At 37.4% G+C, this 14,558-nt stretch overlaps 1 protein-coding gene across 4 annotated transcripts in view; it reads left to right on the top strand.

Annotated features, from left to right (window-relative positions):
- micu1 (mitochondrial calcium uptake 1) overlaps positions 1-14,558 on the top strand; it is a 54,603-nt gene that overhangs the window by 3,077 nt on the left and 36,968 nt on the right. For all 4 annotated transcript variants that reach the window (XM_043254695.1, XM_043254694.1, XM_043254693.1 and 1 more), the window contains exons 2-3: positions 5,267-5,431; positions 8,566-8,752. In XM_043254695.1, the coding sequence (XP_043110630.1) occupies positions 5,268-5,431; positions 8,566-8,752 (351 nt within the window). In that variant the 5' untranslated portion in view covers position 5,267. The remainder of the gene's footprint in view (positions 1-5,266; positions 5,432-8,565; positions 8,753-14,558) is intronic.

Here is a 14,558-nt window from a genome sequence, read left to right as displayed (position 1 = left end):
GCGGCGCGTGGCTGTTTAGATCGCTGGTGCATAAAGAGAAGCCGGGGCCAGATTTCCTCTGGATATGTGAAACCCTGACCGCCGCGAACTGTTTGCTGTTGAAGATTGCAGAGAAGCGAGGTTAAAGAGCTCTCTTTGAATAAAATGGTTTGGGAGTCTCGAAAGTCCGCGTAGGAATTACGTCTAACCAATTGGGCATACAAGAGCTGCGGTTTACCTTAAGTGTTTCTTGTCAGAGGCTGCCGTGCTTCTGAAGCCCAAGACTATTTTTTTTTCCTGCGTAACACAAAAAGAAGTGTTTTACTGAATCCTTAGGCTGCTCTTTTGGGCCGTTGAGATATAATTATCGGTCTCATTAATCGCTCAATTTCGTATACGTTTGTAAAAGTTTGTGTATAGTGTTGCTTGGCTGTCTCTCAACATATCTTTTTTTTTTTTTTTTTTTTTGTGTGTTTTCAGAGAAGAAAGAAAATAAGCTTTTGGGACAATGTGAGGATGAGGGAATGTTATTTTTATACTTTGTGTAAAAGAAGTACACTTTCGAGTAATTATGGAAATAATATCTAAATGGAATGTTTTGGACACTTAATGTGGCACTTTATTTAAGCTTATTAGTTTAGATTTATATTAAATGCAATTAGTTGAGTGATTTTTGATGGTGTGATACTATAAAACATTAGATTTGACAGCTGCAAAGTCAAGTGTGTTAAGAATCGTAGCCATCAAATAGTTTTCTCTTCAAGTGGCCTTCTTTCATTTAAATGGTATTATTTGCAAGTCATTTTTTTAATTGACTATTCAAGTCTTTTGTGATTTAAGGAGGGAAAAAAAGAAAGACATAGGCTGTTTGTTTGGAACAGCTTGGGTGTGAGTAAATTATATTAATTTGGGGTAAACTATTTTTTAAAACCTGACTTGATCTGATGATGTCCAGATTACAGTTAGCCATCATAGCTGCATTTGCACGTAGTTAAATGAAGCAAAGATTAAATTTAGTAGATTAATTACTGTCCAAAATACTGTAATGTGTAACGGGCATACATAGTGGGATTGACTAAGAGTCATATTTCTCTTTCACAGAATGTTACTTGCGGTTGATTCAGACTTTCTCTGATGTGTGGAGACACTTAAAACCTTAGCAACTGTCTTTAATTATTTGCATAATGCGCAACTTTTATTCATTTAAAAAAAAAAAAGCTGTAAATTAACTTACTAACTAATTTTCATCACACAGTCGAATCTCCATGAGCTGTGAAGGTTAATGCATCAGTAATCACTTGGCATGGCGTCTCTTATATTGTATATATTTGCCAGTTTTTCCCTCATCAGCAGCCTTGTGATTTGAGCGAAACACATTGTACTTAAGCGTAATGTACTTGTCCGGTATGAAACAATTATGAAAAATTTAGTTCAAACTACGGTTTTACCCTTAACTTCATTCCCCTTCAATTCAATGTTTCGTTATTAAATCAGAAATTAATATTATTAGGTATTAAGTAGGTATAAGTCTGCATGAATTGCATTTTAATGTCGAAAAATTATCACTGACTTAGAAACACAAGCATGTAGATCACAGACATGGACTAAAATCAACAAATTGTTTCATTTGAAATATTGGTAACACTTTAATTAAAAAAAACCCAAATCATACCCACTATTAACTAGCATGCATATTACTGAAATATTGAGTGTTTATTAGTACATATTAATGCCTTTTTCTGCATGACCGTATTTTAGGTCCCTTAAAGTTGCTGTATGTTTTTGACTTTACTAAAGCATAAAAAGACCATAATACCATTTACCCAAATGTATGGGTTGCCAGTTGACAGAAAACGCAGAGAATTTAATTTCATTCATCGTCATGTGTGCTCGTTCCTGTTGGCATCATCAATCTGGCAACCTATGTGCGTGTCAAGTCTAAAGAGGAGGAGCCAAACGCAAAAAAAACCAGCAAACCCTCTCCAGTATTTTGATTTGGACTGCAATACCTAGTTTAACCACTAGTTGTCAATTCTAAATACAACACCTTTTTGCTACCCCATACCTAAACATAACAACTATCTTACTAACCGATAAGGAGTTTATTGAGCTCAAAGCTGTAGTCTATAGTTAGTTGATGGTGAGAATTGGACCTTAAAATAAAATGTGACCAAAAGGTTTTAATTATACTGCAGGTTTATCTACACCAGCTTCAGCAGCAATCGGAAGTACCATTTTAATGAAAAGCTCATCTTAATTACAATTAAACTGTGCAAACATTACATTAATAACATTGTAATGGGCATAACAAAAGCCTCGGAATTTGAAGTCGCACAAAGTGTTCTTCGAGAAGGCTTGAAGCAGTTACACTCACTCTGATAGAACCCACCAGGGTGTTTACTGGGCTAATGCAGTATCTGCTCTGTTTGAAGAGTTCTGCCCAGCTCTCAGTCGAAGTCCTACTGTCCCTCAGCCCCAGAGACCAGCGCCATCAGTCTGCAATGTCACGCACAAGTGCTCACTCCAATTAGCATGTAGCGCTCCCACTCTCATTATGTTCTGCTGAATCAGGACCTCAATCAAAATACAGTCAATATTGGAAAACGGACAGGTGGCTCTTCTAGCCTCTACGGAGCTTCCTACGAACGAGGCAGAGCACACGGGGAGAGTTCGCCAGTCCCTCTCTGCCCACAGTTTGATGTCAAAAGATGCGAAAGACGCGATGAGTAGCTCTTTTCAAGGAAAAACAAGCAGATGCTGGTTTGTTTATGAGGGGGAGTCTGACAAATTTGGCATAAAAGAAGATTGAAAATCACAGGTCTCAAGAGCCATCCTGCAGCTTCACTCAAAAGTTTGTACAGTTTGACTGCAATATGTTAACCCCTGTAACAAGAGCAGTTCTCCCAAAACCGAAAATGAGTCATCATTTACTTTGCGATTGTGACTTTTCTTGAAATTTAGTTTTGGAGGGTGGAATTTGGAAGGATATGTGCTCTTCCGGTGAGTGGAAATGGATGGTGTTAAGCGTCAAAATTACATACAAAGCGCAATAAAAGTATCCCAAATGGTCCATATATCTTGTTCACTGTTCTCCAAGTCTACTAAAGTCATTCGATAGCTTTGTGCCGGGAATATACCAAACCGCATAAAAAGTTTTGCAGGTCTCAAATCAAATTCAATCCCTTAGACTAAGGATGTTTTGCTGTTGTCTTGCTGCTGGTAGGCCGATGTCTTTTAGAGTTTAAGTTTCTAGTGAGTCTGGAAAGCTTGATTAGAAGGTTTAGGTGCATTTAATAAAGGTTGAAGTTAAACTGCAGGACAGTAACCCTTCAGGAACTACTTTACACGCACTTTGTAGGTTTGATATCAGTGACCTCTGGACATGAGACACGTGAGAACTAACGTTGTCCTCGTGTTGTTTGGCCTACTGATGCAGGCTTATCTTTGAACTCTGAAGAGTTTCAGACAAGCTTGAATAACATTAGATTCCTAAGACCATGATCGCTAACCTAAATGGCATGATATCTAATTAAGCTAATGGTTTCAGTAGGTGTTTTGATGTGATTCAATAAATGCTGAAAATAGCCTGGGCAGTCGAAAGCAGCTTTCTGCTGTTCCTCTGGCGTCTGCCTAAATAAATGCATATATATGTTGTTTTAAAACACCGATATTACTTATTAACAGGTTGTAAAGTACTTGTCATGACAGAGCTGGAGATATTTATATATATATAGTATATATATGTGTGTTTAACCGCAGCACTGTGAATTTGTATTTGAGTTTCATATTCACAATTATGAATAATAATACTTTTTTTTTATATATATTTAGCATTGAAATTTCTTTGACAAATTCTATTTGTGTAATTGCTTAGTCACTAGTGCTATATGAATAGTTACCTTTCCAGACCCATCGCTTCCTTGGCCTTTTTGTGGTATTTTAGTTTTTGTTGAAGTTTAAATTTGGCATTGAATAAATGCTAGTTGGCTGATATTTAGATCTAAATGTGGCCTTTTAGATCGGTTAATTTTTCATCATATTAGCAGATGTCTCACCCTTTTCTACAAATCGAATCATACAAATACACAAACTTGTAAAATGCATGTTTTCTTATGAAACTGGTAATTTGTGTAAACTTTTTAACTGTTTAGTCCAGTTCCTTTCGTATTTCACGTCTGTATGCAGTTGCTTTCCACATTTACTCAATTATGTCTCGGTTTCTCAATATAAAATTAAAGAATAGCTGAAATATGGTTAATCTCACTTTTAAAACAAAACAGATTTGAGTGTACTGTATGTTAAAGGTCAAATATTGTACGTAATTTTGGCCTGTCTAATTAATATTCATAATCCCTTCTTCCGATTGGACGCACGACCAGACCAATCAAATGTAACAACGCCACAATTACGTCAAAGCACTGGCTGGATGCACAACAAAGGGCGGACTGGAATTGTAGCTGGAATAATAATGGAGCTGTAACGATAATTGCCTGCTGAAATTGAAATGTATACAATATGGTAGTTGCATAGCCCCTAGACCTCACTTATCATGAAAAAAGTGAGGAAATTTCAGATTTTACAATATGGGACCTTTAAAGCCATAAGCCGTGATTTGCTGCTGCCTAGTCTTTGGTAGGTGGTATGCATTCCAGATAGATTTTTTTGCATATGTCTCTTCAGATAGAATGAGTCTTCAGTTTTTATTTTTTTTCACGCCATTTCCCCAGAAGACAGAACTGTACATTTTAAATACTCGTTCATCCTAAAAGTTTATTGAGTCACTTTTAGGAGTACTCTCACTTACAGACGACCTCAAAACTAAAAGACGTGGACTCGAAGCCACGAAACCCCATTTCGTTTCATAGCTTTCTTAAGTCTATTGTTAAAAATGTGTCTTGTTCCTTCACTGCTGGATAATTAGTTTTTTTTGGGAGTGCAGGCTCGGGGGCCGTGGGAGATGTGCTAGTGTGGGGATTCGGGCTAATCCATGCAGTGTTCGGGGAAAAGATCCGCAATCCACATTTACAGTTTTAATTTCAGACAGAATCAAATTATATCGCACCATTTGAGGCTGGCCCAAATCTCTGATGAAAGGCGGAACGGGCCTGTTTGACTTTGGGTGAATTTCATTTCATTTGATAGTTTATAACGTTAGTTCACCGCCCTGCCTGCTTAAATATATTTGAAATGGAGCGATTTGTGTCACTCCAGGACTTATTTGCGTTCTCTTTTTGAATGAAAGGTATTATTCGCGTAGTAATCGCTCTGTCTTCCCATCTTCCTGCAGTATGTACCGCTTGCGGGCGCTGACGGCCGCCACCGTCGGGATGGTGCAGTTGTCAAGACGCCATCACACCGGTGCCTTCCGTTCCTATCAGCGGCGCAGACTGATGCTGGCTGCCCTGGTGGGGGTGACGGGCGTCTCAGCCAGCACTGGACTACTGTGGTCAAGGTACAGATCACTGTGGACGCCTGTCTCATGCATGAGTGTCTTATAAATAAAATATGATGTGTATAATAGTTACATAAGCTTTTATTGAGGTGCTTTTATTTTGCATTTGTGATTAGAGTTACATAAAGCATTAAAAAAAAAATTAATTGCTTAATGTTAATGCCAGTAGCAGCACTAAATGGAATTAGAGAAATAATGCAATGGCAAAATAACAGGTTTATACACAGATACATATATACACACATACATATATATATATATATATATATATATATATATATATATATATATATATATATATATATATATATATATATATATATATATATATATATATATATATATATATAGCATGACTTAAAGGTTCAGTGTGTAATGTTTAGGATCTGTTGACAGAAATGCTATATAATATATGTAACTGTTTTCAGAGGTGTACACAGACCTTTCACAATGAACTTCTATGTTTTTATAAACTTAGAACGAGCTATTTATATCTACATACACCGTGGGTCTCCTTACATAGAAGTCACCATCATGTTTTGTACGGTATCCCTTTAAGGACAAACATAGAGCGATTCGCTACTATGCTGTTCATTCGAATGCAACACTGACACACAATGATGAACAAGCAACCATAATATTTGCAATAACATATTGATTTATTGAATAATCTTAAAAAATCTCAATCGCTAGATTTCACAAAAAATGGACACGCCGCACCTTTAAGGGAAATGCGTAACAGCATGGCTCTAGACTGCAGCCAAAATGGTCGCAAATGCAACCTTTTTCCTTTTTTAATGCGTGAGTTAACAATTCACTTGGTGCGAGCGCTTAATGTTCAGTTGTTTTTGTATCTGACTGGAACGTGTTTCCTGTTATCCAATCAGGCTCGACTTGCTCGGTTTTCAGATCATCGTCTGTGGCGATTTCGCAATAAAGAGCGAGCGAGTGCACATGGTTGCCAGATTGCCTAAAATAAACAAAACACTTTTGCGTAAAGTAAACTCTTGTATTTCATGCAACAGCGACCTCTGATTCTGGGATTTGAACTTTTGATATCTGGCAACCACGCACATTATATAGTAGAGGCGTGTGTAAAGCAGTCTGCAATAACATTTTATAAAAAGTTTTATTATTGAATTTTTATTTATTTTTTTGCAATCAATTTTAATCTCATCTTGTTTTTTTCAATGAAATAGAATATTAATATAATCATAGTTATTGTTTGTTGACCTTATTATCATCTCTTCTTCATCTTGTCATAGGAAAAAGCTCAAATTAATTAACGATTCACATCCTGTTACAGACTTCGTTTTGGTTTGCTTGGTTTCCTTCGTTCCCCTGTTTGGACATTTCTCTTTTCTTGTTTATGGTTGATTTTTTGATTGCTCCCCAGCTGTTTTGAGTTCTCCCCGACTGTTAAAAGCCTGTTCTGTTTACTTCTGTTTGTCTGACGTTAATGTTATATTGTTTCACGTTTTTGCTTGTTGCTCGTATATGCTCCAGTTGAGTAAAGTTTCCTTCGTTTGCTATCCATTTTTGGTTTATTCATTCCAAAGGCACGCACCCATAACACATGCCAGGTAATTAATATGATTAAAAAAAACTATGCGACTAAATTGTAGGTGCGACCAACTGAGAATGTTAGTCAGACCAGTGTGACCAGTGGGGAGAATGAGCCGGAGGCTCAGTGTAAAAGTGGAGCAATCGTGATACATGTACACATTATAATAGAAATCTACTTTTTTTCACATTGGTAATGAAGTTCGAGGGTGTTGAAATGTGAAAAATTATGTCAATGCAAAAAAAGCTAATGGTTTAGAAAATATGCTGCCTTTTTTTGGATTTGGGACAGGTAATACATATATCAGTAGTATATTAGTCTGCGCCTGATATTATTTTTTATTTATTTTTAAATGTTGACTTTTATTTATTTTTTTTTACTTATTAACATTTTCGTGTCTGTACTTAATTGTCACTTAAGGTTAATCTTTAATAAAATAAATAATTTAATAATTCTGTTAAATTCTCTGTTAAAGTCTGTTTTTTTTATACTGTACATTAATACACTTTAATGCACACATTTACTTGCTGCATAACAAATAAAATACGCTTTAATAATATAGGCCTGCATTTTTTTTTTTTATTGGTGCATATAGGTGTGTTTTTGGTGGAAGTTACCCTGTGAAGGGTTTACATATAGTTGTGTCTGCGTATTAAACTGGATAGGAGAAAGTGTTGTAACATGAAAAAATGTCACGTTTCACCTTTAACGTAAGTGTCCTTAGAGCCCATATCTGCAGAGATTCATCTGCAGTCTGGGCGAAGGCCAGTCTAGTGCTGTGTGTGTGTGTGTGTGTGTGTGTGTGTGTAGCACCTGATATGTCAGCAATATAGAGAAATGCATCTGGGATGTGATCTATAGAATGACGGAGTTATGGGACGTGGTGGCATTTCGGTTTTCAGTCTGTGCAGTCATTTTCTTTGTGTCTCATTATATTGAGTTATTGAGCAAACCTTCAAACACACATCCTATCAACACAACGGCGGGCCTTTTTTTTCAATTACTGCTTTTTGTCCTGAAGATATTGACCTCCTAGCACTCTTCATTGACTTTTAGTATGAGGCGCACCCCTGGAGATAAATACACATTGACAATGTTGGTTCCCAAATGTATTGGTGAGCAAAGTAGATTTTTACATTTTTCGAGGAAAATATGTGAAGGGGTTGCCCAAACAAAGCTCACTACCTTGTCAGAGTGTTGCTATGCTGCTGCTTATGTGTTCAGAGTGATTTTTAACGCATCGGCTGCCAGCTGGACCAAACCAAAAAAATGCATCTAGAAATGGTTTGTGTTGCTTTTTAGTGTAATCTATGGGGTTTTGTTATATTGTCCAACATAAATTATAGATTGATTCCTAAAGTGACACTTATGACTGAAAATTCAGCTTTGCATCAAAGGAATGAAATCCGTTTAGAAATGTTACAACAGAAAAGTTCACAATATATTTTTTTTGCTGTATACTTCATCTGATAAATGCTTCGGTAAGCACAGAATTTTCAAAAACATAACAAAATGGCAGTGTGTACACTTTTGAGTGAGGCTCATTTGCATGCTCTCTTCTGATTGGCAGAGCACACGCAGAGGCGGGGTCTTCGGTCAAGCATGAGGAGCAGATGAAGGAGGAGGAGCCTCTGAAGGATGTGGATGAGGAGGCGGAGTCGGACGGCGCACTCGAGTCGAGTAGCGGGGGAGAAGATGATGAGGCGGGCTCAGAAGGGAAGAAAAAGAAACAACGAGTCGGCTTCCGTGACCGCAAGGTGATCAATGCACATCATCTCAATCGCAATCACGATGAGGTCAGCTCCATCCAGCCGTTATCCGTTGAATCATCTAGCTCAGACAGAACGTGGACCCGTCACATCTAATCAACATGCAGATCCACAGTCATGAAATCAAGCTGCATATTTCCGAATTGCGTTTAGTCTGATACGCCATCAGTGGGAACGTGGCAGAGCGACAATAACGGAGTTAATGAATTGCAGCTGACATTAACTGTGGGGAAAATGTGATATTAAAGCAGCATCTGGGACAGGCAAGTGTGGGACTTGCTGATTAAAGCGAAAGAGCAGAAAGGATGAGAGAAATAAGAAAATTAATAATGCTGTTGTTTCGCTCTGTAGTTGATTTGTTCGCTTAAAAAAAAGACCTTTTCCTGATGTACTTTAATATATACATTTAAAAACCAATGTGAGTAGGAATGCAAAACTATTTATCTTCATATTTTCCGCCGTTTGACAGCATTACTATTTGATATTTGCTGAATCACTTTTTTTAATGTATTATTTTGATAAACCGCTATTTCAACCCAACAGTTACTGCACTTAAAAGTGTTCGAAAATAAATTAGTTCATCCAAAAATTATACAGAATACCAATGAGATCTGTTCTCGCAAGCATGTTCGAGCGTTGGCAAGAACCAATTAGGTTTGGTCTTGCATGTCGAACAAGTATGGTTGAGCTTCCGTTTATCATAATTGGGCAAGATTTACTAAGCGGGGCAAATTTGTCCATAAAAGTGCTCATGGGAAGGGGATTCCGCAGGTGATTTACTCGCATTGTATACACATGAAATATATAAAAAAAATCTGATTTAATAATGAAATGCCTTTAGCTGAAAATTGAGTGTTTAATCTAGTTGTTAAACATTACTGACACTCTATTGCACAGTGTGTATTGTTAAAAGCGCTATATAAATAAAGGTTGATTAAAAAATTAAAATTAGCCTATGTTTTACTCAACCTCCAAGCATCTTAGGTGTATATGACTTTCTTTCAGATAAATCCAACTGGAGTTATATTAAGAAATATCCTGACTCTCTTAAATTTTAGAACAGGACTAGGTAGGTGTTTTTCGTTCGACAGTCTAAAAGTAAAGCTCATACATTCATAATAAAACATGCCTCGCACGTTTTAAAACCCTCCCGCCAAGACCCTTCTCTGTTGGCTACTGATTATCCAAACTTAAATCTGTAGCGCAAGTTGGATTTATTTAAAGCTTCTTTCTTTTCACATTATTTACAGCATTATCATAATTGGTTGTATGTTGACCTAATGAGAGAAAACCGGTAGCCCTATAAGAAATCACACATTTGAACAAAATTGCATGATCATAACACCTCTGAGAATATTCAGCGTGATATCGGAAGTCGAATCAGGCTCCACCTATCGAAGCACTCAGTTCATATAGATTGCTTATATGTTTTAACCATTTTGAAGCCTGAAAGAGAATCGACTCGTACCCTTAGGTGCAGTAGACGAAAAGTGCGGTTATTGAACTAATAGAAGCGCAATGAATGTGACTTTTGAGTGCACAGCGTATTTCTTCTAAACAGAAGCTCTACTGCTGGACGCCGTCACAGTCGAAGAGGAATTCCCCCTCGGACGATCAGAACGGCCTGTCCAGCAGCGCCGCTGTTATTTGCGTTTGCTAAACATTTTGTAGATTCATGTTGTTTATTTTGATCACTGTGTAGACCTGGCCTGTTTATCACCGTTATTGGCTTTGGCTTTTACACATCCTTGCGGATGACGGTTGTTTCGCTGATTGAATTTCTCGACACGGTTACTTAGGCCGATGTCTTTGGGTTGTTTTTGTGTATGCGTTCTTTAAAAAAAGGACCGAATTCATCAGGATGATTTATTTTTGCTACTCCGTCGTCCTAAAATAGCAAGACGCTGCAGCGGATGGCAGCGGTTCAGACCTTTTTTGTTTAGAACCTGATCATCACATTTCATCAAGAGCGGAAAAACGGGGAGGGAATGTAGGTATTCTCTGAAATGTGGATGCGGTATTAAAATAAACAGCATACATCAAACCAGCGGCACATTAAAAGTGAAGTTGATTCGCTGTTGGATGGTGGGGCTCTGCCTTTGATGGATGAGGCCGTTCATCATGCAGTGGGGTACATTAGACGGCTGTCTCTGTTTACACAAGCACTGCCCTCCAGGCCACGTCTTCAACCAATAGGGCTCATTCATAAAACACAAACAGAACCAATTTCCGTGTACCATTGGACGACTCAGTGGGATAAACTTATAACATACGGTTGTAATCATATTTGGGGAGCTACTGAAAATAGCAGACGTAATGTTCATAGATAAACTACCTCTTCTAAAATAGGTACGCTATGGGTATTTCATTCTTTAGGTCAATATTTACATCTATATTTGTGCATAGTTTATTCCTTCTCCTGTTTTTATTCCCACTTGTATTTTGTGTATTTCCAGAGTTACCAGTGTCTTTTTTTGGATGTCCCCGTCAAAAAGACTCATTTTTTTGAAGTGTCATTTTGGTAATCTTCTTAAAGCACTCGGAAATTGGTATATTATAAGAAGAAACTAATAAGGAAATACTTTTTGATGGGTTTAAGTCATTCCATCTCATCCAAGTCCCGTTCCCCGTAAACGAAAATGCATCCTACTCAAAACTCTCATCTTTTTTTTAACTAGTTTAGAAGAACAGTTTCTTGCAGAATGAGTATCGATTCGGATAATCCTAGTTTATTATTATTATTATTTTTTTTACTGATAATGAATGCCTTGTCACGTTTGGGTCAGATTCGAAGTCTTGTGAATTTTTAACTATTGATATTTTCTGTAATTCATTTTTTTCCTTTGTCCTAAATACAATTTGCTTCATTAACAGCCAATGGAAAAATAATAACTCTCTATTAATTCATACCTGCGGGAATAGCTTTGCAAATTGTATCACATTATGCTAACATTTTAACGGCTGTAATGTTTTTATTCAGAGACAACAATCAGTAAACAATTCATATGTGATTCCCCTGAAAAGTGTAAACATAGTGTCTCTGTGGCACTGTTAAAACATTACTTTAATTTTTTTTTTTTTTTCCGAGCATCTGGCCTGCCAGACACAGCCACAATGACTCCAATGGCTCCAGGTTCAGGACCATCTGCTAAATGGGAAATTACTCAGAAAGCCCATTTGAAAACTATTTGGTGCATAAATGACATGGCTTGAGGTTTAAACTTTACTGAGTGTGTAGAGGACCTACACATAAATGTATAAAATAGCCTACATTGTAACAAAAACACAGCTGAGGATTATATGAACATTTTCTCCCATTCCAGTTATACTTCTTGTGCGAGAGTCCGCTATGGTCTGATATGGTCCGCGTGACAGTTATTGTAAAATTAAAATTAGTTATTGTAAGGTCTCTAGGCTACAGAAGCGCCAGCTGTTAATATTACCTTATTACAAATTTATAAAATAAAAAAATCAAACTAAAAACAAGGCCCATTCACAACCACACAAGTTTAATTTTATTAGAGCATTAAAAATCTATAGACAGACATCTGAAGAGTTCACAATTATAATTCAATCATTTCAAAGTGGTAATTTTTGTTACATATTTTTGCATACGTGGTTCTTTAATTCTGACTCGATTTCACGACTGATGTAATCGGTAGTCACCACTCATTATTTCTGTAAAATCTCTTGCCAGTCAAACCAAAAATCATGTCAACTTTCGGTTTTTAGCCTGTTGAGATGCAGAAATCAACTTCTGACCATTGCGTCATTTTTAGAGATATCCAAAATACATATTTGCCATGGTCGTGCCAGCTTTAATTCATATCAATACAACAATAGCCTCACCATATAAGTGTTGTCTCATGCAAAATTATTGCCTGCCATTTTGCTATCGTTTTAGCTATTTACTACTACAACAAAGGTTCAGAGAATTTCTGACGAATTTGAAAAAGTTTATTCATTTCAAAATGGCTGACTTCCTGTTGGGCGGCGCTAAATCAACCAATTAAATAAAATATTGTCAAGGAGAATATACATATCAAAATTTGCAAAAATTAGATGCACTTTGTGGAAAATGCAGTAAAAAAAAAGAGGTTCTGGAATATTAGGGGGCGCTATGGATTAACCGCACTTTAGAAGAATAACCAAAAATGTAAAAGAATTAGCCAACCAGTAATGTGTTCCAAATTTCATGACTTTTCACTCATTCTAAGGTAAACCAAAATAAGTTGAATACCTAGGTGGAGTCAATGAGGACTACTTCTACAAAATTTAGCTTTCATATCAAACTTTGTGTTAAGTGAAATGGGTGTGTGAAATTTCATAACATTTCAGCTATCGTAAGCCCCTTAAAACTCGGGGTAAATGTAAAAGTCCCGCATTCCATCTAACGTGGTTGACTTCCTGTTGGGAGGAATCAGATACAACCTGGTAATCCTGACTTGTTTTTATGCTGCCTCCATAATTGTAAAGCATTACTTCATCTAAATGTAAAGGAATCAACGCAGAAATTGTGTTCAATTTTTTTGATTTGGAATCACTTACGAGATTCCATTTCTTTAACAAGACATCTCAGAGGGTTTGAAAAAGCCAGTGTTTTTATAGCACGGCAAACTCTCAAAAGATCAAGGGAAGTGCCTTTTGTGAGTTTGTGTGTGATGTACGCTGCAGTATGTCCTTGCTTTGGTGCTTGTGCGTGTTGTTTGGTTTTTTTTCTCTGTTCTCCTCATTGGTGTGCCAATGTCATCTGGCATCACTGCCAGCCCACTGTGGGTGCCAGTTAGATGCCAACCTGTCTGTTTTTGTGACGCATGGCGTTTCCATCTGAAACGGAGCAGGAGCCGTGACACATGCCCGCACGCGCGCAAGTCTCTTTCTGTTCCAATGATGTCATACAGATGGCAGTCGGTGATGTAAAGAGCGACCCGTGTGCAAGTTGTGCGCATTTGCTCTCATTAATCAGACAGGCTGCATGCATCATATTCTCCTATTATTATTTTAGGGACATTTGAGCCGCCTGCTTCCGTGCCTGGATCGGTTTGCAGAGTGTTTATTGTGTGATATGAAATTTAACTCTCTGTAAATGCAAAACCGTGCATCACCATGTCTTCAAAGGAACGCATTTCAGTAACACTTCAGTATTGGGACCGATTCTCACTATTACCTAGTTGCTTTATTTGCATGCCTATTATTAACACATCGGCTTATGCACCTTTTTCCTGACGCAAAAATGGCCGCCCCATTTGTAAATTCTATTGATATGGCTTCCGGTCTCACCCGCGTCCAGCTATTTTTAGCTGTGCAAAGCAGTTTGTTTTGCTGCTTGATATTTCAGTGGATTCTCTTAATTATGAACGCAACGATTTGTAGGTTTTACCGTTTACTGCACGTCGTTATTGTCCTTGTTATTTCTCTAGAGCGTCTAACGAACCTGAAATAATGGTGCGGCACAATGAAGTGAGATGTTCTTCAGACGCAAGTATAAACAAGAAATTAGCAGTGGCGCGCAGTGACCTCACCAATTTCAGGGTTTGATTGACAAGTACAGTTTCACATTACAAGCTTCGCTTACTGCAGGCATTCAGGCAGTATTCTAAACTCCTAAATTATCGTCACTTCATCTTGCAATTACAATCACTGCTGTTGTCTAATAGCGGCACGCAAACCGACAGTCAATTCACTTGGAAAATTGCGTTAATTAGCCTATAGTAGCCTGCACAATGAGCCACTCGCAGAATGGGCATTTGCAAAAGACAACCCGATAGCGTAAAAAGGAAGCGGAACATCGAAG

Source organism: Puntigrus tetrazona, chromosome 13 (assembly GCF_018831695.1).
Source record: "Puntigrus tetrazona isolate hp1 chromosome 13, ASM1883169v1, whole genome shotgun sequence".
Lineage (NCBI taxonomy): Eukaryota > Metazoa > Chordata > Actinopteri > Cypriniformes > Cyprinidae > Puntigrus > Puntigrus tetrazona.
This window is presented reverse-complemented; position numbering and strand designations above follow the sequence as displayed.